This window comes from Sapajus apella, unplaced genomic scaffold (genome assembly GCF_009761245.1).
Source record: "Sapajus apella isolate SASKATOON/1434 unplaced genomic scaffold, GSC_monkey_1.0 scaffold235, whole genome shotgun sequence".
Taxonomy (NCBI): Eukaryota; Metazoa; Chordata; class Mammalia; order Primates; family Cebidae; genus Sapajus; species Sapajus apella.
Window position 1 is genome coordinate 487,846 of NW_022437175.1, and position 23,456 is coordinate 511,301.

Sequence of the window (23,456 nt, forward strand, 5' to 3'; positions counted from 1 at the left end):
CAAACCTGTGTGTAAACGTTCAGTCTTCTAGTAAGAGAAATATAAATCGAAACTACGAGACATATTACTCTACCTTTGGTTATATTTGAAATTTTCCATAATGAAAACCTAAACTTTTTTCATAAATTCAAAAGGTTAGCTTTAACAGATATATAACTCATTGTCTTATTTGAGTCTGATGCAAGTAATCTGTAAAACTTTTTTTTTGAGATGGAGTCTCACTCTGTTGCCCAGGCTGGAGTGCAGTGGCATGATCTTGGCTCACTGCAACCTTTACCTCTCGGGTTCAAGCGATTCTTCTGCCTCAGCCTCTGAGGAGCTGGGATTACAGGCAAACGCCACTATGCCCAGCTAATTTTTGTTTTTTAGTAGAGATGGGGTTTCACCATGTTGGCCAAGCTAGTCTTGAACTCCTGACCTCATGATCTGCCCACCTCAGCCTTCCAAAGTGCTAGGATTACATGTGTGACCCAACTCACCTGGCTTTTTTTTTTTTTTTTTTAAATGCAGTTTGCGCCCGGGCGTGGTGGCTCACGGCTGTAATCCCAGCACTTTGGGAGGCCAAGGTGGGTGGATCATGAGGTCAGGAGTTCAAGACCAGCCCAGCCAAGATGGTAAAACCCCGTCTCTACTAAAAATAAAAAAATTAATCGGATGTGGTGGTGGGCACCTGTAATCCCAGCTACTAGGGAGGCTGAGGCAGAGAATTGCTTGAACCTGGGGGGCGGAGGTTGCAGTGAGCTGAGATCGCACCACTGCACTCCAGCCTGGGTGACAGAGCGAGACTGTCTCAAAAAAAAAAAAAAAAAAAAGATGCAGTTTGTGCTCTTGTTGCCCAGGCTAGAGTGTGGTGGCACAATCTTGGCTCACTGCAACCTCCAATCTCCCGGGTTCAAGCAATTCTCCTGCCTCAGCCTCCCGAGTAGCTGGCATTACAGGTATGTGCCACCATGACCAGCTAATTTTTGTATTTTTATTAGAGAAAGGGTTTCAGCATGTTAGCCAGGCTGGTCTCGAACTCCTGACCTCAGTTGATCCCCCTGCCTTGGCCTTCCAAAGTGCTGAGATTAAGGCCTAAGCCACTGTGCCCAGCCTAAAATATGTTTAAAGTATAAGGTAGATAATCAGGAAAATTTGAACACTGAACTTCAATAATATTAAAAGTTATCATTCGGCCCAGCGCAGTGGCTCATGCCTGTAATCCCAACACTTGGGGAGGCTGAAGCAGGAAAATTGCTTGAGCCCAGGAGTTCAAGACCAGCCTGGGCAACATGGTGAGACCCTGTCTCTATAAATAAATAAATAAGGTTATTCACTTTTTTAGATGTGATGATAGTATCAAGATTATGTTTTTTAAACAACCCCATCAAAAAGTGGGCAAAAGATATGAACAGACACTTTTCAAAAGAAGACATGTATGCAGCCAACAAACACATGAAAAAATGCTCATCATCACTGGTCACTAGAGAAATGCAAATCAAAACCACACTGAGATACCATCTCACACCAGTTAGAATGGCGATCGTTAAAAAATCTGGAGACAACAGACGCTGGGGAGGATGTGGAGAAATAGGAATGCTTTCACACTGTTGGTGGGAGCGTAAATTAGTTCAACCATTGTGGAAGACAGTGTGGCGATTCCTCAAGGATCTAGAAATAGAAATTCCATTTGACCCAGCAATCCCATTACTGGGTATATACCCAAATAATTATAAACCGTTCTATTATAAAGACACGTGCACACGTATGTTCATTGTGGCACTATTTACAATAGCAAAGACTTGGAACCAACCCAAATGCCCATCAACAATAGACTGGATAAAGAAAATGTGGCACATATACACCATGGAATACTATGCAATTATAAAAAAGGATGAGTTCATGTAATTTGCAGGGACATGGATGAACCTGGAAACCATCATTCTCAGCAAACTGACACAAGAACAGAAAACCAAACACCACATGTTCTCACTCATAAGTGAGTGTCGAACAATGAGAACACATGGACACAGGGAGGGGAACATCACACACTGGGATCTATTGGGAAGTAGGGGGTAGGGGAGGGATAGCAGGGGGCGGGGAGATTGGGGAGGGATAACATTAGGAGAAATACCTAAAGTAGCTGATGGGTGGATGGAGGCAGCAAAACACTATGGCATGTGTATACCTATGTAACAGTCCTGGAAGATCTGCACGTGTACCCCAGAACTTAAAGTAAAATAAAAATAAATAAATAAATATTATGTTTTTTAAAAGAGCCCTTATCTTTGAGATATAAATACTAAAACATTTATGAAAGAAATGATCCAGCATCTCAGATTTGCTTCAAATAATCTGAAGGGTGAAGTGGGTGGGGAAAAGAGAGAACAGACAGTGCACAATAATTTCCCATTTTCATTCACCAGACAGGCAAAGAATCAAAAGCATTCCCATACCTTGATGGTAGGAGACTGATTTGGAGTAACTTCTTTGAAGGCCAGTTTGCCTTTATCTGCATAAATTTACCATTTGGGTTGGTATTTCCACTGCCAGGAGTGTATCATGCAGATAAACTCACACTTGTGTTCAGTGACATACATCTATGGATAATCACTGAATCATTATTTATAGTTACTAAAAATGAGAAACAATAGAAACAAATGAGGATCTGGGGCTGGTTAAGAACTGAAGACACAGCCCCCAGAAGGGAATCTCAGAATATATTTATAACAATGTGAACATCAATCAGTGCCCAAAATATATATTAAGTAAAAAATTAGAAATCAAGGCCAGAAGAATGTGAATAACATAAGTTAAAACAAAACAATTTTGCCAGGAGTGGTGGCTTACACATATAATCCCAGCATTTTGGGAGACTGAAGCAGGCAGATCACTTGAGGTCAGGAGTTCAAGACCAGCCTGGCTAATACGGTGAAATCCCGTCTCTACTAAAAATACAAAAATTAGCCAGGTGTGGTGGTCTGTGCCTATAATCCCAGCTACTCAGGAGTCTGAGACCAGAGAATTGCTTAAACCTGGGAGGAGGAGGTTGCAGTCAGTCAAGACTGTGCCACCGCACTCCAGCCTGGGCCACCGCACTCCAGCCTTGGTGACAGAGCGAGACTCCATCTCAAAAACAAAATGAAAACAACTAAGCAATTCTGGTGCTACGGACTGTAGAAAAAAAACAAAAACAAAACCACAAGGGTGGTGTGGATACCAAGGTGCTTGTAGACACAGCCTCTATCTGGAAGAATTCAAAGGAAATCAGAATCCACCCTTGCCTTGGGTGGGGCAGGGCATTGGTGTCTGGGGTCTGGGGGGATGGAATAGGAAGGAGATATATGCTCTTTACATGATTTTTTTACAATGTACATTTAATTTTTTTACAGTTATTGGTTAGATCTATTTTATAACTTACAGTCGTGACTATATCTGCTGGGGAGGATTGGTTCCTGGGATCCATCCATACCAAAATCTATGGCTGCTCAAGTCTCTGATATAAAATGTCATGGTATTTGCATGTAACCTACATACATCCTCCCATATACTTTAAATCATCTCCAGTTTACTTATAAAGCCTAATACGATGTAGATGCTATCTGAATAGTTGTCACACTATTGTATAACAACTGTATTATTACTTAGAGAATAATGACGAGAAAGAAAAACCTGCACATGCTCAATAGGGACACACCATCATAGGCTTAACTACATTTTGATCTGAGGGCCAACTATAATTAGATTAATATCCTTTTTTTTTTTTTTTGAATAGACAGGGCCTCACTCTGTGGCCCAGGCTGGAGTGCACTGGCACAAACATAGCTCACTGTAGCCTCCATTTCCAGGACTCAAGCAGTTCTCCCACGTCAGCCTCCCAAGTAGCTGGGACTACAGGTATGTGCCACAATGCCTGGCTAATTTTTTAATTTATTATTTGTAGAGACAGGGTTTTACTATGTTGCCCAGGCTGTTCTCAAACTCCTGGCCTCAAGCAGTCCTCCACATCGGCCTCCTAAAGCACTAGGATTATAGGTATGAGCCACTGCATCCAGCCTAATTTTCTTTTTCAAAGCCGGGCTTGGTTAGGGTCACACTGCCCTGCAGGCCAAGCCCTCACGAGATGCACCCTGCAGACAGCAGACAGCGGGGGCTGGGGAGAGGGGTAACTCTGGGAGAAGCTGCAGGGTGGGGAGGGGAAGGGGCAGCAGGGGAGCTCTGGCCTTGTGGGAGGGGTAGCATGCTCCTGTCCTTGGCAGCTGACACAGAGTCAAGCACAGACCCCTTTAGTCCCCAGCTCGTCTCTTGCCAGAGGCTGGTGAGTCACTGCAGGGGTCTGAAATGGTGGCTCCAGTCTGTCTGAGTGTTGCTAAGTGACTGACCCCTAGCTGCCCCCAAACAGGGTGTTCCCTCTACAGGCCTCACCCCCATATCCTTCTCCCAGCAGCCAAGCTTCCATTAGCCCACAGGATTGATTATGCAACTCGGGAACAGCCGCTCCCAGGAATGCCACCCTCCACCTCCAGGCTCCGGCTCCTGCCTGCTGTCCCCCGGGTCAGTGTCAACACTTGTTTCCCCACAGGCAGCTGCACTCTCCACCCACTCTGGGGCTAAGCCCAAGGTTGGGGACAGGAGGTGGCGGGTGGGTTTCTGAGCAGGGTTCCATCAGGACAGACTGGCCACTCCTGCCTGCCCCACCCCACATGTGAAGGAGCAGAAGGGCGGTCACAGGGGTATCAGAGAAGCGTGCTGGTTCCCTCTTCCAAACTGCCAGCATGTCCCCCATGGCTGGGTTCCCTGGAGCTACCAAGGCCCCACAGTCCTGGTCAGGGCCCCGCTTCTTCCCTTCCCTGGGGAGAATGGCAGGCAGTGTCCTGCCTGGAAATCCACCTATGACCCGTAAGGTTCTGGCTCTCCTTTTCCCCATCAACAGGTCACACAGGAAGGGGACACCATGCCTCCAGCTCTCCGAACACTGGCTGCCTGGCCAGTCTCCCACCAGGGCCGGGGCCTCCCGTCCAGCCAGCACAGGGAAGCAAGAACCAACCTCCTCAGGGCTGTCACCTGGGCTGCTTCTCCTCCAGGGGACACGCCCCTGCATAAGGAAATCCGCCACCTTCGATTTCTGGAACGTGGCCCCCACCAAAGCGATGGCCCTGTCCACCGCAGCCACCATCCTGAAGAGGGCCTCCAGCCTGGCGCCATGCTGGGCCGCGTCCTGCTGCATGGCCCTCACCAACTCCAGGACCTCGGGCCACCCAGCATGGGTGTTAGCAGGGGGAGCCCCGTCAGCCCCGGCCAGGCCCAGCGCCTGGGAGGCCTCCAGCCTGTGCAGGCCCTGCTCCAGGCGGCCCATGTCTCGGCACATGCACTGCAGCTGCTCTGTGACATCTTCTTGGAAATGCAGGAGCTGGTCCACCTTCTCATTCAGCAGGTTCAGTTTTTTGTCCATGGTGGTTAAGCAGGCCTTACCCAGCCCTGGCAGCCCTCGGGGCCCCAGACTCTCCTTAGAGGCCTCTGACATCCTGGTGCAGGCTTGACCAGGGTAAAAGCGGAGGATAAGGAGTCACAGACCCCTGGTTCTCACTCAGGTGGTGGTGTCTGCAAGGTCATTATTCTCGGTAGCTGACAGCCTCCCGGCAGCACCAGCCCCCGCGATGGCCCGGGCGTGTGGGGAGCGCAGAGGCCCCGGGTTCTCCCTATGCCTTCACTTTGCTTATCTCCCACCCTCCTCTGGCCATGAGTGACAGGCCGAGGTCGGCCCAGGCCCTTCTCCTTGGGGCCTGTTTGACATCACGGCAGCATTTGACATTCCTCTCTGAGAGGCTGCTGATGGGCAAATATGTTAAGAATCTGCCCTGAGCAGGCGGGGTTCGTGCAAGAAACGGTTCCGAGGAAAGGAAAGGGTCCTTTGGAGAACGGCACCTGCCTGTTAGGCTCCAGGAGGGATCCCTGGCAGAGAAAGGCCCTTAGAGGCCCAGAGACCTGAGGCCACACATGTCAGTCACAATAAAAAGCAAGACCGAGACAGGAAGGAATGTGAGACCACTCAGCAAAGTTGCGACTTTTGCCATGATGAAAATGTTGATGCTTCTGCAAATTTAAAATAAATTTCAGGTGCCCCTACTATGCCAGCGTTCAGAACATGTGTTCAGACTATCTGTGGGGTGGCCGGCTGGTCCCTCCCCACCAGGCCCCTCAGTCACTAGTCACTTGTACCTAAAAATAGAATCGAGGACAATGGCCCCGGCTACCTGCCAAGCACTGTCCCGAGGGCCGTGTTTCTCACCGAGCCCTCAGGGAGACACCAGAGACACCTGCTCCCCTCCCCCCCATAACAACTATGTAGGTATCAGACTCGCAATTTCCACACTGAAACAGACTCAGCAGGGACACAGAATGCAACAGGTCTGTGCTTCCTGGGGTTTAAAAATGTTTTCGTCTCAGAAGCCCTTGGTTCAAATAAAACATTTTATGATAGCATCAGTCAATAAAGTAGACACAAGCAGAGATGCTCAGGTTACCCCCTGAGGTAGGGCACAGGGAACCCGTCAAAGTCCTAAGGATGCCACGGAGCAGTCTGATCTACACTTCTGACCTACATTTCCATCCAGCTCCCTGCAGGCAGAGGGCAAGGTCCAGAGAGGGGGATTTGCCTAAGGTGGCCCAGACAGGCACACGGCCCCCTGAAGATGGTCCAGCCATGGTAGGGCTGTCCCCAAGGGAGGGGCCTTTAGTGTCTTATCAAGCTTCCCCTTTCTGAATAAAAGCAATTACAATAAAGTTTGACCTGGAAATTTGGAATCTAAAAGCATTGTTAGAGCCAGGTGTGGTAATCCTAACACTTTGACAGGTGGATTTCTTGTGCCCAGGTGTTTGAGACCAGCCTGGGCAACAAGGCAAGACCTGGTCTCTACAAAAAATTAGCCAGGCGAGGTAGCACACACCTGTGGTCCCAGCTACTCAGGAGGCTGAGGCAGGCTGCAGTGAGCTGTGATCCCGCCACTGCATGCCAGCCTGGGCAACAGAATGAGACCCTGTCTTTAAAATAAATAAATACACGAAAGTACCATTAGAGGTTTGCTGTGTTAAACCATTAACCTATCAATGCAACAAGCTTACTATGCAAATGCAGCTTGACCACAGTCTTCTCTACCTACCCCTCTGTCCCGATTGCTGCCCCTGGGCAGCCCACAGAGAAATCCAAACCCATTCCTGGGAGCACAGCCCTGAGTCCCTGAGTGGTGTTGGTGGAATGGCCCAGAACATGCTAGAAAGAGTAGGGTCTGTTATATTTACCGCCACTCAAAACAAACACACAAAGTCTACCTGGAAAAGGAAATTTGAGGGGTAATCCCGTGCTCCCGCCCCTCTAGGGGATACACCACGCGCCTCAGGAGGACCTCATCTGCCTCAGAAGACTCCCCCATCCGACCAGGACAGGTTCTCCTGACACCTCACACCTAGGACTTCCCTGTGGATGTGGGCTCCCTGGGCCAACCTTTGGGAAATGGCTGCCTAGAGAATTCTCTAGAAGTCTAACACGCCCAGCCCAACCCTGTGTCTCTCTCCAGTTGGTGCCAATAATTTTTATGGAATAAAGTTCCCAATAGACAAGAGAAGCAGACCCTGGTCTCTGGAGGACAGACTTTATTATTGCCGCCACTGTGGAGATCTCTGGAGAACCATCCAGGCAAGTCCTGGGTAACCAGAAAGGACTGGGGGCAGTGGCTTATTCCTGTAATCCCAGCACTTTGGGAGGCCAAGGTAGGTGGATCAAAGGTCAAGAGATCGAAACCATTCTGGCCAACATGGTGAAAACCCATCTCTACTAAAAATACAAAAATTAGCTGGGCGTGGTGGTGCACACCTGTAGTCCCAGCTACTTGGGAGGCTGAGACAGGAGAATCGCTTGAACCCAGGAATCCAAGGTTGCAGTGAGCTGAGATCATGGCCACTGCACTCCAGCCTGGCAATATAGTGAGACCCCATCTCAAAAATAATAAATAAATAAATAAATAAATATATATATAAAGCAAGCCGGAAACATAACTTCAAAGTCTACATGAATCTAGAGAAAACTACCAAATGCCCCAGACATGTATCTATATCAAAAGTGAATTATCTGAGGCTGGGTGTGGTAGCTTATGCCTGTAATCCCAGCACTTTGGGAGGCTGAGGAAGGTGGATCACTTGAGGTCAGCAGTTTGAGATCAGCCTGGCCAACATGGTGAAGCCCCATCTCTACTAAAAATACAAAAATTAGCAGGATGTGGAGGCGCACACCCGTAATCCCAGCTACTCGGGAAGCTGGGGCAGGAGAATCGAGATGATGTCACCGTACTCCAGCCTGGGTGACAGAGCGAGACTCTGTCTCAAAAAAAATAAATAAATTATCCAAATTACAAAGGATTTGTCAAGTCTCCATTAAGTAACAAGTTTACAAGGTAGCGCATTTGCTAAGAAGGTGGCTGTGGCTGGAAACTCCCTGAGGGCAGACCACCCTCTTGGGCTTTGCCTGCATCACCGGAGACAACAGCTGCCTGGCACGTGGCCAGGTGTTCAAAATCGAGGAATGAGTCAAGGAGGCAGCCACAGCGTGCTGATCGGACCATCCCAAGACTTCTGTGGAAGGAGGAGGCAGGAGCTTCCGCAAACCACTGAAGTGAGCACAGGGGGGAAACCCCGACAATCCCGGAAGGGAGCTCTTGGGCCTTCTGGGAGAAAGTCCAGAACACAGGTTCCTAGGGCCTCTTTGGTGGAAAGGAGTAGCCAGAAGGACCAGCTTTAACCCCTTTCCTTCTCAGCTTTAGGAGAAATGAGTTTGGAGCACATGGATTTCCTGCGGAGATGCGTGGCTTCTCTCCAACTCTCCCTGATGCACAGGACACAGCAGGGGGCTTGGCCAGTTTTTGGGTGATGGTGCTTGCCCAGAGGATGGGGAAGCATTGACCCCCCCAAGCCAAGAGAACCAAGACCAGAGAAGACGCAGCTAAACTGGATCGACAGAGCAGTAAATACCATAACCCCTTGTCTTTCCTGGGTAAGGACAGGGCTGTGGATCCTCTGCCAGAAAAAGACAGGCTGACCTCTATTCACCCTAGGGTGGGGCCAGCATGCACTAAACCCTGAGACTCTTCCCTGGACTTCTGGTGACCTAACAGTCTCAGAGATGGTGGGGTGAGAGAGACTTCAACAGCCTCATTTTATTTTATTTTTTTCTTTTTCTGAGCTAGGGTCTTGGTCTGTTGCCCAGGCTGGAGTGCAGTGGGACAGCCACAGCTCACTGCAACCGGGAACTCCTAGGCTCAAGCAATCCTCCTGCCTCAGCCTCCTGCATAACTGGGATTACAGGTGCATGCCCCCACACCCAGTTAATTTTTAATTTAAAAACAATTTCATCACCCAGGGCCGGGCACGGTGGCTCACGCCTGTAATCTCAGCACTTTGGGAGGCCGAGGTGAGCAGATCACAAGGTCAAGAGATCGAGACTGTCCTGGCCAACATGGTGAAACCCTGTCTCTACTAAAAATACAAAAAAATTAGCTGGGTGTGGTGGCACGAGCCTGTGGTCCCAGCTACTCGGGAAGCTGAGGTGGAAGAATCGCTTGAACCTAGGAGGCGGAGGTTGCAGTGAGCCAAGATTTCATCACTGCACTCCAGCCTGGTGACAGAGCAAGAATCCATCTCAAAAAAAAAAAAAAAAAAAAAATTTCATCACCCAGGTATTAAGCCTAGTACCCATTAATCTGTACAACAAGCCCTCATGACACAAGTTTACTTATGTAACAAACTTGCACGTGTACCTCTGAAATTAAAATAAAAGTTAAAAAAAACTCTTGTAGAGATGGGGTCTTTCAATATCTTTCCAGGTTTTACTAACCCAGGACAGTGGTGGCTTACACCTGTAATCCCAGCACTTTGGGAGGCTGAGGCAAGAGGATCGCTTGAGCCCACGAGTTCAAGACCAGCCTGGGCAACATAGCAAACCCCCGTCTCTACAAAAGAACATATATGTATATATTAGCCAGGCATGGTGGCATGTGCCTGTCGTCCCAGTTATTGGGAGGCTGAGGCAGAAGGATCTCTTAAGCTTGGGAGGTTGAGGCAGCAGTGAGCATGACAGTGCCACTGCACTCCAACCTGGACAACAGAAGGAGACCTTGCCTCAAAAAATAAAATAAAATGATACTAAGGCTCTGACTCAAGTTGAAAGACTGACTTCTCATATTTCTCTCCTTCCCCTCCAGAGACTTCATGGTAAAGGAAGAAAATAAATACACACCCTCAATGATGAACAGAATGGAAGGTGGGCCATTGGTGAATGAGTGTTATCAATGAATTTCTGGAAGATGGATAGCAGGTGGAGGAGCGGTAACTGGAGAAATAAGAAAGAGAAAACTGCAGCTTCACTGGCCGCAACGGTGAATACAGATAAGCACAGAGCCACCTTTCCCTGTAGGACACCAGAGAGCCTTCAGACCCCAAGACCTTCGGTGGGGTAAACAGGGAGCAGAAATGCAAGACTGAAGAGCCTGTCCCTACAGCGGCCCCCTTCCTGTCCCACACCTCGGCACAGAAGGGCCTGGCCAGGCCCACCCTCCCTGGAGATCAGAGCCTGTTTCTGGAGAAATGCGATGGTCCACAGCACAATAGTTCTATGTGCTGGCTTTTGGGGTTCCTTAGGAGTGTCCCACTCGATCATCCTCAACAAAGCCACGCAGCTAACAAGCTTCAACCACCTACCCAGCCGTAAGTACCTTCTTCAGAAATATGCCCAGACAAAAAGGATCACTGGGTGTTCAAAGAAAGCCTTCAAGATGAAAACGGGAGACTAAAGCAAATAAACAGAAACATGATCAAAGAAGAAACAGAGAAAATGAAAAACAGTGTCAAAAAGGCTGTCATTTGGCAGGGTGAGGTGGCTCACACCTGTAATCCCAGCACTTTAGGAGGCCAAGGCAGGAGGCTTGATTGAGCCCAAGAATTGAGGCCAGCCTGGGAAATATAGGGAGATCCTGTCTCTACAAAAAAAAAATTTTTTTAATTAGCTGGGCATGGTGGCGTGTGCCTGAAGTCCCAGCTGTTTGGGAAGCTGAGACAGTAAGGTTGTTTAAGCCTGGGAGACAGAGGCTACAGCGAGCTATGTTTGTGCCACTGCACTCCAACCAGGGCAACAGGGCGAGACCCTATCTCAAAAAACAAACAAACAAGGCTGTCATTTGAAGCCACAGAAAAGTGTCTAAAGCTATTCCATTCTTTAACAAAGGAGAGGATGCTGGCCAGGTGTGGTGGCTCACACCTGTATCCCAGCACTTTAGGAGGCCGAGGTGGGTGGATTGCCTGAGGTCGGGAGTTCAAGACCAGCTTGGACAACATGGAGAAACCCTATCTCTACTAAAAGTACAAAAATTAGCCAGGCATGGTAGCACATGCCTGTAATCCCAACAACTCGGAGGCTGAGGCAGGAGAATAGCTTGGACCTGGGAGGCAGAGGCTGCAGTGAGCCGAGATCTCACCATTACACTCCAGCCTGGGCAACAAGAACAAAACTCTATCTAAAATATATATATATGTGTGTGTGTGTGTGTGTGTGTGTGTGTGTGTGTGTGTGTGAATAATAAAATTTAAAAATTCAATATAGGGATTAGAAAATGAAGCTAAGATAACGTCTCAGAAAATAAAACTGAAAGATGAAGCCATGTGCAGGAGAGAAAGCTGTTCGATGACTCCAGTTGGCCTCACATCTAATTAACTAGAGTAAGAAATGAAAAAAGGAAAGACTTTATCAAAGAAATACTACAGTCATTATGCAATTTTAGAACACAGGGATAAAGATAAGCTCCCTGAAATTTAAAACAAAAACCACACACTTGTGAGAATTTGTCCCCTTCAAAATTCATGTCGAAATTTAATTGCAATGTGGCAATATTGAGAGGTGGGGCCTTTAAGAAGCAAGTGGATCATGAGGGCCCTGCCCTTCTGGGTTAATGGATGAACGGGTTATCATGGGACTGGGCCTGGTGGTTTCACAAGAGAAGGAAGAGAGACCTGAGGGAGCACACTCAGCCCCTTCCTTATGGGATGCCCCGGGCCACCTCTGGACTCTGCAGAGAGGGCCCACCAGCAAGAAGGCCCTCACCAGATGCAGACCCTTAACCTTGAACTTCTCAGCCTCCATAATTAAAGAAAGACGTTCCTTTTCTTTACAAATTATCTGGTTTCAGGTATTTCTGAAAACAGACTACTACACATATAAAAGAACTAGAATCAGAATGAAATCAAACTTCTCATCCTAAAAACAACTGGATGCTGCAAGAGAGGCTGGCTGTCAAAGTCTAGCTAGGAAAGCTCTTCCCCTTAGAATCTTGAAGACACTGCACCACCATCAGAGAACAAAATGAAGGGTTTTATGATTTGCAACAATGCAAGAAATTCATATACATTTTTTTGTTTGTTTGTTTGTTTTGAGACAAGGACTCATTCTGCCACCCAGGCTGGAGTACAGTGGCGCGATCTTGGCTCACTCCTGCCTCAACCTCCTGGGCTCAAGCAATCCTCCACCTCAGCCTCCCAAGTAGCCAAGACCATAAGCGTGTGCTACCATGTTCAGCTAATTTTCGTGGATTTTTTTGTAGAGACGGGGCTCTGCCATGTTGCCCAGTCTGTTTTCAAACTCTTGGGTGCAAACAATCCACCTGTCTCCGCCTACCAAAGTGCTGGGATTACAGGCTTGAGCCACCACACCTGACCCATGCACACTTTTTAAGAAACGTGCTTTGAGGATATACTCCAGCAAAATGAGGGGGTAAACAGCCTGGCCAACATGATAAAATCCTATGTCTACTAAAAATACCAAAAAAAAAAAAAAAATAGCCAGGCATGGTGGTGGGTGTCTGTAATCTACTCTTGAGGCTGAGGCAGGAGAATTGCTTGAACCCAGGAGGCGGAGGTTGCAGTGAACCAAGACCATGCCATTGCTCTCCAGCCTGGGTGATAAGACCGAACTCCAACTCAATTTAAAAACAAAAAAAGAGCTCCAAGGAACAGTACTTTCAGCCTAGGCCCAAAGTTGAAGCAGGAAAATGAAGAGTGTTCAACAGGAGTATACAATAGAATGCAATTGAACACTTGAGGTAAAATGTGAAGAGCATGGGGCCTGGAGTCAGACTGCCTGGATTTAACTCCTGCCTCTGTCAGTTATGAGTCAGAACTGTGGTCCAGGGTTCACTTAACCTCTCTGAGTCTGCACTTCCTTCTTTTTAACAGGAGAATAATAACAACACATTCGCCTCGTGGAGTAGTCAGGAGGTGCCATGAGAATGCTCGGGAGACACCCAGGAAGTGCTGAAACATTTGCCATCAGCTGAAGGACAATGGCAGATACAGCAAAAGGGGAATGAAAGGAGTTAGAGATGCCAGGACAAGAGACGCCAGGACAACCAGAGTTCTTTTTCTTTTCTTTTTCCTCTGGAGACCAAGTCTCGCTCTGTCGCCCAGGCTGGAGCACAGTAGTGCAATCTGGGCTCACTGCAACCTCTGCCACCCCGGTTCAAGCAATCCTCTTGCGTCAGCCTCCTGAGTAGCTGGAACCACAGGTTCACGCTGCCACATCCAGCTAATTTTTTGTATTTTAGTAGAGACAGGGTTTCACCATATTACCCAGGCCGGTCTCGAACTCCTGAGCTCAGGCAATCTGCCCGCCTCCACCTCCCATAATGCTAGGATTATAGGCATGAGCCACTGCACTTAGCCCAGAGTTCTTACGAGAAAGAATGAGATTAAAGTACAATCTTTGATTTTGCAGTGAAGAATATTTACAGTCATAGTAAAGTAAACCCTTTATTAAGTAAAATGAGAGACTTCTCACTTGTGAAGGTGAGGGAAGGAAAGTGGGGGGTGTGAGAGAGCTAAGTCCTCATTTATCTTACCAGCAAGTCTATAGATCATGTACAAAACTGAGAATGAAGAAATACGGAGGCAAATCTCAAAAGAAACAGCTTCAATGTGTTTGCTTCTGGGGACCCGGACAAGAGGCGGGTTACCCAGAACCTGAGGACACAGCCCCTAGGGAGACAAACACATGCTGCCCTTTGTTGATTTGTGTATTTATTTATGACAGTCGTGTCACAGCGTGTAGCCGTGAAAAGCCTTGTTCTAACAAAATCAAATCTGATGACTGTTTTCCGAGGGAAGGAAACCACGTGTTGAGAGGAAAGTTGCCTTTTTCTAATTTACACAAAATGCCACAGGGGCTCACTGCACACCTGGCACCGCCTCTCTGAACACAGCTCTCCTATCTGCTCTGGGGGCTCATTAACTGCAGTAACCACAGGGCAGCTGGGCATTAACATCAGCAGAACGTCTAGCACAGCACCTGGCACGTGGTAAGTCCACACAAGTGGCAGCGATTGGAACGGCCGTCCTTAAGACCAGCCACACCTTCTTCCCGATAATGCCACAGACAGTCAGCCTAGCAAGACAGCAGTGTGCTTGCTCGGTCACTTCGCTGTGGGGTGGAGGCAGGAGGGGGAAGGGGGACAGCTTCCCAGTCCTAAGCCCACTGACCTCCTCCCAGCCCAGGCCACCTCTCCGCCCACACCACAACATTACTGGAGTGTACTAAAGAAGTACACACATCCCCTCTGTGGTGCCAAGCTCACTTAAGAAAGGAAAGCAGAGATGAAGAGCTCCAGAAAGCCGTGCAGAGTTCAGTGCGGACAGCTTCAGAGGCAGCTGCCATCCGCATCGTCTGTCCACTGCACCCTGCATTTGTTGCAGAGGGCCCAAGCTGACCATCCCCAAACTGTCCTCCTAAAGCAAAGCTTTCTGCTGACTTTCTTGGCGCAAGAGAACCCAGGACTGGGGAACAACTGTCACCAGGGCTCCTTTAGTCTTGTGACCCTACCAATTGTTCCTCGGGCTCTTACTTCAAAGCACACTGGCCCAGAGCTGCCCTTACCGCAAATATCTCGGTGTAACCCGACGCTCGCTGCTGGCTTCTGGTACTGGGACCGCACAGTGCTAGAGTGGGGCAGAGAGTCCCCATCCAGCAGCCGCTGTGGCTGTGCCAACTCTGTGTTTACTCTGCCTGGAGATGGATGCTGCCCAACCGCCCAGAGCGCTGGGAATGAGGTGGGCTGGCCGGCCAGGATGATTTCTCTGGAAGAACTCAGGCAGGAGCGATAAGCTTGGCATTTCCGCTTATCTCTGACCCTGTCCCAGGCCCCAGCGGCATCCAGAGGCTTCACTTGGTTATCTGCCTTGCTGGGCTCTATCTGCCTCCCCGGGGGCCTACTTCCTGCATCACTTAGCAAAGTGTCCAGCTGTGAAACAAACATTGTGTGGTCCAAGGAAGGAGGAATGAAGGGAGGGAGTCCTCGGGCAGAACTGAGCTGAGTTTAAAACCCCGCATCCTGGTACAGGGGCCCTGAGGATGTGCAGGGACTCTTTGCCTTCAGGGAGCCCTCAAGACAGAGGAGAGGCCAGGACTGCAGCAGAGAGGTGACGGTCCTGCTGGTCATCAGTGGAGCTGCTTGTTCTCTGGCCAGGCCTGGTCAGTCACCTCTGGGATGGAAGGGTCCTGCTATTGTCCCTGCAAATAAAAGTACTCAGGAGACAACCAAGAGGCACAGAGTCCCCAAAGCCTGGAGCTGCAGTGCAGAGGAAGGCAAGGACATGTGGCTCTGCCAGGGACATGCCAGGGAGGGCTTCCCAGCCAGATCTTCCCAAAGCACCTGGGAGAGACCAAGCTATACACACACACTGCCATGCATGCACACACACACACACACACACACACACACACACTCTCTCTCTCTCTCTCTCTCTCAACTTTGGGACCACAAATTAACTAGCTTGGCTGACGGGAAAGAGAGGTGGGCTGCCAGCTTCTGTGTGCACTCACAGCCCCTGCGCTGACTGCTTTGGCTGCCTCTCCTTATCTGAGACACGCTGCAGCCCCATGGGATGGGTCACTGTTTGTCGTCCCCATTTCACAGAGGAGGAGCAACATGGAGAACGTTAATGGCTGCTCAGGGCCACTCTGACAGAAAGGCATGGGGACAGCATTCCAACCCCACGCTCATCACTCACACCCTCCACCACTTTCACAGACAGGTGGGATCTCAGACACTGGAAGGGTCATCTCCCTTATTTTGTAGATGGAGATTCTGAGCCCAGAGACGGGAAGGGACTTTCTGAAGGTCACACAGCACGTCAATGGCAAAGACAGAACTAGATGGTAAAACCGTTGCTCTTGGAATGACCTGAAACTCCCCAGCCCGCTCTGTGGGTGTGGGGTAGGGGGTAAGACTGGCCTATGCCCCCAGGCTCAGCACAGTTGACAGTTGTCTGAGGAGATGGAGAGAGGGCTAAGGGGCAGGGACTCTGAGATAATCAATATTGGTTGCTTATTCTTTCACAGTAAAATGTCTATGACCTGTCTTACCCTGACGATGCAGAAAGATGATAAAACAATAGCCACAGCCCTGCCAGGATGAACTAGGGAGCTGAGCTTGGGAGTAAAACCAAAGTGCAAGTCAGCCTCCACAGAAGCAGAGAGGGAAACAGCAGCTGCAGGGAAACCTGGCCTGGTGAGGGGCTCTCCCCACTGGCTCCCCAGCGCTGCTGGGTTTGCTCCCAGGATCTCACTGCCTTCCACGTGCAGCCCTGCATCCCTGGGCAAAGCCTTCTCATTTCATCTCTTCCTTCTCCACATGCAAGTCAAACTGTTCCCTGACTAAGCAAGGTGAGATGGAATCAGCCCGAAAATGCTAGAGAAGAACAAAAAAGCACCCTCTGGAGCTAAATCCAGACCAGCGGCCATTAATCCATCCATCCATCCAACCATGCATCCATCCATCCATTCACGGAGCAACACAAACACTTATTAGGAAATAATAAAAACACTAGCATTTACTGAGCCAGGCACTGTGCTACATTCTTACATCAATTACTGTACTTGCCCCTCACAACAATTTTAGGAGGAAAAAACTGTTATCCCCATTTCACAGATAAGTAAACTGAGGCACAAGACAATGAAGGCATGGTCCAAAGTCAGTGTAAGGTGCTGGATTTAAATGCAGACTCCAGAGTTTGCCTACAACAACTGAGGGTGGTCTCACTGCAGCTTTCTTTTCTTTCCTTCTTTTTTTTTTGAGAGGAGAGTCTCGCTCTGTCACTCAGGCTGGAGTGCAGTGGCACAATCTTAGTTCACTGCAACCTCTGCCTCCCGGGTTCAAGTGATTCTTCTACCTTAGCCTCCCTAGTAGCTGGGATTATAGGTAGGTGTGCACCTCCAAACCTGACTAATTTTTTGTATTTTCAGTAGAGACTGGGTTTCACCATGTTGGCCAGGCTGGTCTCAAACTCCTGACCTCTTGTGATCCACCCACATTGGCCTCCCAAAGTGCTGAGATTACAGGCCTGAGCCACCCACCTGGCCCCTTTTCCACATGTTCTAATCTCACTGAAACTTTCTGCTTTCTGTCTAGAAGCAAACTTTGTCTTTGAGGGGCTGCATCGTCTAGCTGCCAATTGAGAAAACTCAATTATGCCTGAAAGTTGGAACCAGGCCAACCTGCTTCATGCTAGCACCTTGGGCTGCCCACCCTTCACCCACTCACACTGGGGAGGTTCCACCTGCAAAGTCCTTGGGCACAGAGGCTCGCAATCCCTGCTCACGCGAGGGGAGGGAACACCACCTCATTTCACTAATGGAGAGACTGAAGTCACAGGGAGAGTATGCGCAGAGCTGGGCCTCAGGCCTGGCTGCACTGCTCTAGGGCCTGTGTTCACTACAGATGGGAAGGTTTCTGGAAGTCTCCTTGACTCCACACACACACAGCTTCAGGACCCCTCACCTCCCCTGGCTGACAAGAACCAGAGAAGGGACTGCAGGGTCTTGAAGTTAACTCACTTCTCTTGGCCTGATCGTGGGCAGGCCCTATGCTCAGCACCTTAGCTGCACTGTCTTATTTAATCTCCTTCACTGTGCCCATTCTTGAGAGCTCTGAGCTCTACTTGTGCCGTGCAAAACCCCAAAAGTCTAGACAGGAGTGAGGTTATCACGTTGGAGCAAAAGAGAAAATGGGACAGTCGCTAACTGCGAGGTTCAGGGGACGTATGTGGGCTGGGGCGAATGTATAACCCACCAGCGCTCCCAGCCCCAACCCACATCCCATCAAAAGAACTTTCTCTTCATCTGAATTCTCTCCCCTCAGTTTACCCCTACCGTCTGAACTGAGCCCAGTCCCAAGATGTCTTGGTAGCAAATCCGAAGAACATATAGCAGAGGCGGGACCCTAGTGTCCGTAGAAGAGGACTTGGTTGATCTGGGTAACAAAGTCCCAACACTGGGCAGGACAAGGGTGAGACACAGACACTGAGCAGGATCTGAGGTCGGGGGGTGACAGACCCTCAGGCAGCCGCAGGATGTGGGAGAGAATGGGTGAGGACAGAGGAGGGTTTGGAAAAACATCTGCTGAAGAATTTAAATGGCTGTTGGGGATCAAAAGTTGAAATGACTCAGTGGCCAGGCTGTGCTTCTGGGGCCCCACATCTGCAGAAACTCAGCTACATCCACATGGTGTCTGCAAACTCAGCATGTAAGAGGGAGGCAAAGAAATTGGGGAGGACTTCTTGGAGGACATGGGACCTGAGCTGAGGCTTGAAGGATGCGCAAAACTTGGAAGGCTAAGAAAAGACAGTTCTAGTGAGGTCACAGAGTGAACAAGGCCCAGGTAGAGCCTGGCAGGTGGGGGTGAGAGTGCAGGGACCGCCCTGCAGCCATGTGACAGCAACGGAGGCCCGGCAAGTGGGGCCCTAAAACGGTGGACCAGGAAAATTAGGCCAAGACATACAGACCTGAAGGAGCAAGACAGAGGGACAGTGATTCTACAGACATTTTGGGGTGGGCAGTAACATAATAAAGTCAGTATTGAGGAATGACTGGAAGTGATTACCTGGGCAGGGGGATTGGTACAGAGAGGATACAAAGGGGTGATGTCACAAGGGTGCACGCGTATCTTCAAATTCCACAGGCAGTGGCTCACACCCAGCACTTTGGGAGGCTGATGCGGGTGGATCACATGAGGTCAGGAGTTCAAGACCAGCCAGGCCAACATGGTAAAACCCTGTCTCTGCTAAAAAATACAAAAATTAGCCAAGCATGGTAGGACGCACCTGTCATCCCAGCTACTGAGGTAGGAGAATCACTTGAACCTGGGGGTTCAGTGAGGTTGCAGTGAGCTGAGATTGCGCCACTATACTCCAGCCTGGGTGACAGAGCGAGACTCCATTTCAAAACAAAACAAAACAAGAAACAAATTCCACAGGCTGTAATGTGTGTGTGTAATGCACTGCATGTAAGTCATTCCTTAATCGGTTCTGCTAGCAGGAAAAAAAAAGGGGAAGTAGGATAGAGGGGACTGGCAGGGACCAGCATCCACACAGAAGCTCAAATAAGCAAGTGTTTACCACTTCTGGGATGCGTGTTGTTGCCAAAACACAGGGGTGCTAAGTGGAGCAACATCTCAGGGAAGGAGTCTTTGAAAGTTCTTCCAAGGTCCCTCATTCCGCCACTCTGCAGTCTGGCAACAGAAGCAGGACCCCTCCCCGCTGCAGACAAAAATCTCTAAGGATATCAATATTCTTCCCAGGTTTACTAGGTAAAGACTTCACCTCAAGCATATACACTAGAATCCCATTTTTATTGAAAATATACACATATGTATGCCAGTATGGCTAACTCTGCATAATTACAGATAATCTCTATTTTCTATATTTCATTTATATTTTTCTAATAAAAAATTAAGTGTGTAGTTTGTTATTCAACAATTTTTTTTCTATAATAGTCATCATTCACCTAAACCCAGAGGAATTATTCTAGACAGATATGCATAAGAGACAGGTTTAACTAACCAAGAACACAGAGCAATAGACTCCCGCAGGACCCCAGCTCATAGAAAGCATTTACGAATCTTACTGGGTCTGAGGTCAATTACACAGCCTTAAATGAACAGAAACATGTATATTTAGTAGGCGCAGGAAGACTCCGCAGAAATCACACGTCATGGGGAAGGAACAACCGTCCCCCTGCGTGCTTTATTTTTAAATAGATTCCCCACCCAACTTGGGAAGAAATGCTCCAGACTCTGCGTACAACTCATAAACCACACAGGAGAATTGGAGAGTTTTGTAAAGCAAAGTTGGCAAACATTTGGGAACAACTGTAGCAACAGCATTCTCAGATGATTTGAGCACCTGGATTACTCATCACAGCGACGGGTGGAAAACAATTCCGAAGTCTCAGTTACACATGCAATTATTCTCCCAGACCTGTACAAAACCAAAGCAAACCCATGCACTTACAACCAAGAGCTGTCTTTCTTGTTTTGATCAGACTCCAAAAGTGTTTTCTGGTGGGTCTACATGTCCCTTATACACTGCTGAAAACACACACACAGTAGGTTTATCACCGCACTTACATACCACCTTCCATCCATAGGTCCCAAGGGGTCTGTCCAAAATCTTGTTTTCATAAGTCTCCAGTGAGATGCGTAAATATTGTTACCTCCATCTTATATGCTGATAAACCTAAACCTGGAGGCAGTTAAGTGGCTTGTCAACAGTTATAACCCAAGACAAGATCTGTGCAAGCTGCCCTCTGGTCTCCCTTACTCTGCTGGCCGGCCCTCTAAGCTTTCTCGTTGGCTCCAGTTTAAATCATGTCCGCAGGCCATTGTTTCCCTGGTGATGGAGGTGGTATTCTATTTCCTGCCCTGAATTTGGCCCGGGGCCCTGACTGCACCGCATTTAGCCACAAGTGCATCAGCCTTGCGTGAGTGGGGACAGCTTGGCTCCCTGGAAACCTAAGTGGCGTGTGTCAGCTGGCCCAGGCCTACTCAGAGCCACTCCAGGCCATGCTGCTAATTCCTCCATCATTTGCCCAGAACAACCCACAACGAAGGCAATGACGTCTCTTGGAGCTGGGGGAACAAATGGGAACATCTCAAAGGCAAACTCATTGGCTCTGCTGCAGTCTAGCCCTTGGGGAAAAATAACTCTCAGACATCTGGGACCCAGGTGCCTAGATCAAAACAGCCCTCCCTCTGCTCATTTCTGAGGATAATACAGCAAAGTATGCAGGTCACTGATTACATTCCTGATGGGCAACTGAATTTGCACTTATAATTCCCAGTTGCCATGTTTACTTTCATGTTTGTTAATTAAGTGTCCTGGAATAACCACTCAGAATTAGATCCAGAAAATAAGAAGTTACTGGGGCATCCAGCAGGTAGCAAAAATTACTACCTGAAAAGTGTTTCTCTGATGTCTACAGTGACACTAGAAATTGGAACTGGAGGCTGGGCCTAATTGTTCACACCTGTAATCCCAGCCTTATGAAAAGCCAAGTTGAAAATATTGCTTGAGGCCAGAAGTGTGAAGCCAGCCTGGGCAACATAGTGAGACCCGTCTCTACAAAAAATAAAAATAAAAAACATTAGCCAGGCATGGTGGTATGCACCTATAGTCCCACCTACTTTGGAGGTCGTGATGGGAGAATCACTTGAGGTCAGGAGTTGGAATCCAAGCTGGGTGACAGAGCAAGACCCTGTCTCTACCAAAAAAAAAAAACCCAATAATTAGCCAGGTGTGGTGGTGGTGCCTGTAGTCCCAGCTACTTGGGAGGCTGAGGCAGGAGGATCATTTGAGCCCAAGAGTCTGAGGCTACAGTGCTCTGTGATCATGCCACTGCACTCTAGCCTGGGTGATAGTGTGAAACCCTGTCTCAAAAAAAACATTAAAAAAGGAAATTGGAGGTGGTGATTTTTGGGTGAATTTCCTACCAGCTGGTCAGTAAATACCATGTATTGTCATTTTTAGTTAATTTCAACTTACTTGCCTCTAAAGTGCCCTTCGGACCTTACCGGATAACCATGCACATCACATGAACCAAAGCTGGTTTGTTGAGTGGCCCTTTCCATGTGCTCCCAAAAAACCCATGTGTGCTCTTATCAGAGCCAATTAGTGATCACAATACCTCATCTGGGTTGATTTGACACTTGTGCCAGGCCCCCTGCCAAGCACTTTAAATCCCTTAGTTTTTAAAAATACTAGGCCAGGGCCGGACGCAGTGGCTCATGCCTGTAATCCCAGCACTTTGGGAGGCCGAGGCAGGTGGATCACGAGGTCAGTAGATAGAGACCATCCTAGCCAACATTGTGAAACCCCATCTCTACTAAAAAATACAAAAAAATTAGCCAGGCGTGGTGGTACGTGCCTGTGGTCTCAGCTACACGGGAGGCTGAGGCAGGGGAATCACTTGAACCTGGGAGGCAGAGGTTGCAGTGAGCCAAGATCGTGCCACTGCACTCCAGCCTGGGCAACAGAGCAAGACTCCATCTCAAAAAAAAAAAAAAAAAAATACTAGGCTGGATGCGGTGGCTCATGCCTGTAATCCCAGCACTTTGGGAGGCCGCAGCAGGCAGATCACTTGAGGTCAGGAGTTCGAGACCAACCTGGCCAACATACCAAAACCTCGTCTCTACTAAAAATTCAAAAATTAGCCAGGCTTGGTGGTGCACACCTATAACCTCAGCTACTCAGGAGACTGAGGCAGGAAGATACAGTGAGCTGAGATCGAACCACAGCACTCCAGCCTGGGCGACAGAACGAGACCCTGTCTCAAAAACAAACAAAAAAATAAATACTAGGTATATATCATTAATATCCGTGTTTTACAGATAAGGAAACTGAGGCCTAGAGAGACCAAAAAGTCACTGTATTCGTTTTCTATGGCTGCTCTAACTAATTACCACAAACTTAGTGGCTCAACAGAAATTTATTCCTTCAGACCGGGCATGATGGCTGATGCCTGTAATCCCAGCACTTTGGGAGGCCGAGGCGGATGGATCACGAGGTCAAGAGATTGAGACCACCTTGGCCAACATGGTGAAATCCCGTCTCTACTAAAAATACAAAAATTAGATGGGTATGGTGGTGCACGCCTGTAGTCCCAGCTACTCGGGAGGCTGAGGCAGAAGAATTGTTTGAACCTGGGAGGCAGAGGTTGCAGTGAGCTGGAATTGTGCAACTGCACTCCAGCCTAGCAGCAGAGTGATACTCCATCGAAAGAAAGAAAGAAAAAGTAAGGAAAGAAAGAAAAGAAAGAAAGAAAAAAAAAGAAAGAATGAAAGAAAAAAGAAATGAAGGAAGGAAGGAAGGAAGAAAGAAAGAAAAAGAAAAATTTATTCCTTCATAGTGTTACAGAGTATTCAGGAGACCAGAGAGACCAACAGTGAAACAGGAGGATTTTATTAAGGTAGCCGCTGGCTCAGCAGATTAGCCTCCCAAGTCTGAGCCCTGAAGAAAGAAAATGGAGTACGTTTTATATATCCAGGATTTACAGGTTTACAGAAGCCAGAACAGAAAACAGTTAATTCGTTTGTAACATGTCTTGTGATGTACGTTAC

General features: G+C 48.4%; 1 protein-coding gene across 9 annotated transcripts in view; it reads right to left on the reverse strand.

The window, feature by feature from the left end:
- Positions 1–20,778, reverse strand: part of MYLK3 (myosin light chain kinase 3) — a 58,377-nt gene extending 37,599 nt beyond the window's left edge. For 3 of the 9 annotated variants that reach the window (XM_032271512.1, XM_032271516.1, XM_032271513.1), the window contains exon 1: positions 5,027–6,724. In XM_032271512.1, the coding sequence (XP_032127403.1) occupies positions 5,027–5,503 (477 nt within the window). In that variant the 5' untranslated portion in view covers positions 5,504–6,724. The other 6 variants (XM_032271518.1, XM_032271515.1, XM_032271520.1 and 3 more) reach the window with 5 other exon arrangements.
- Positions 20,779–23,456: the final 2,678 nt, after the last annotated feature.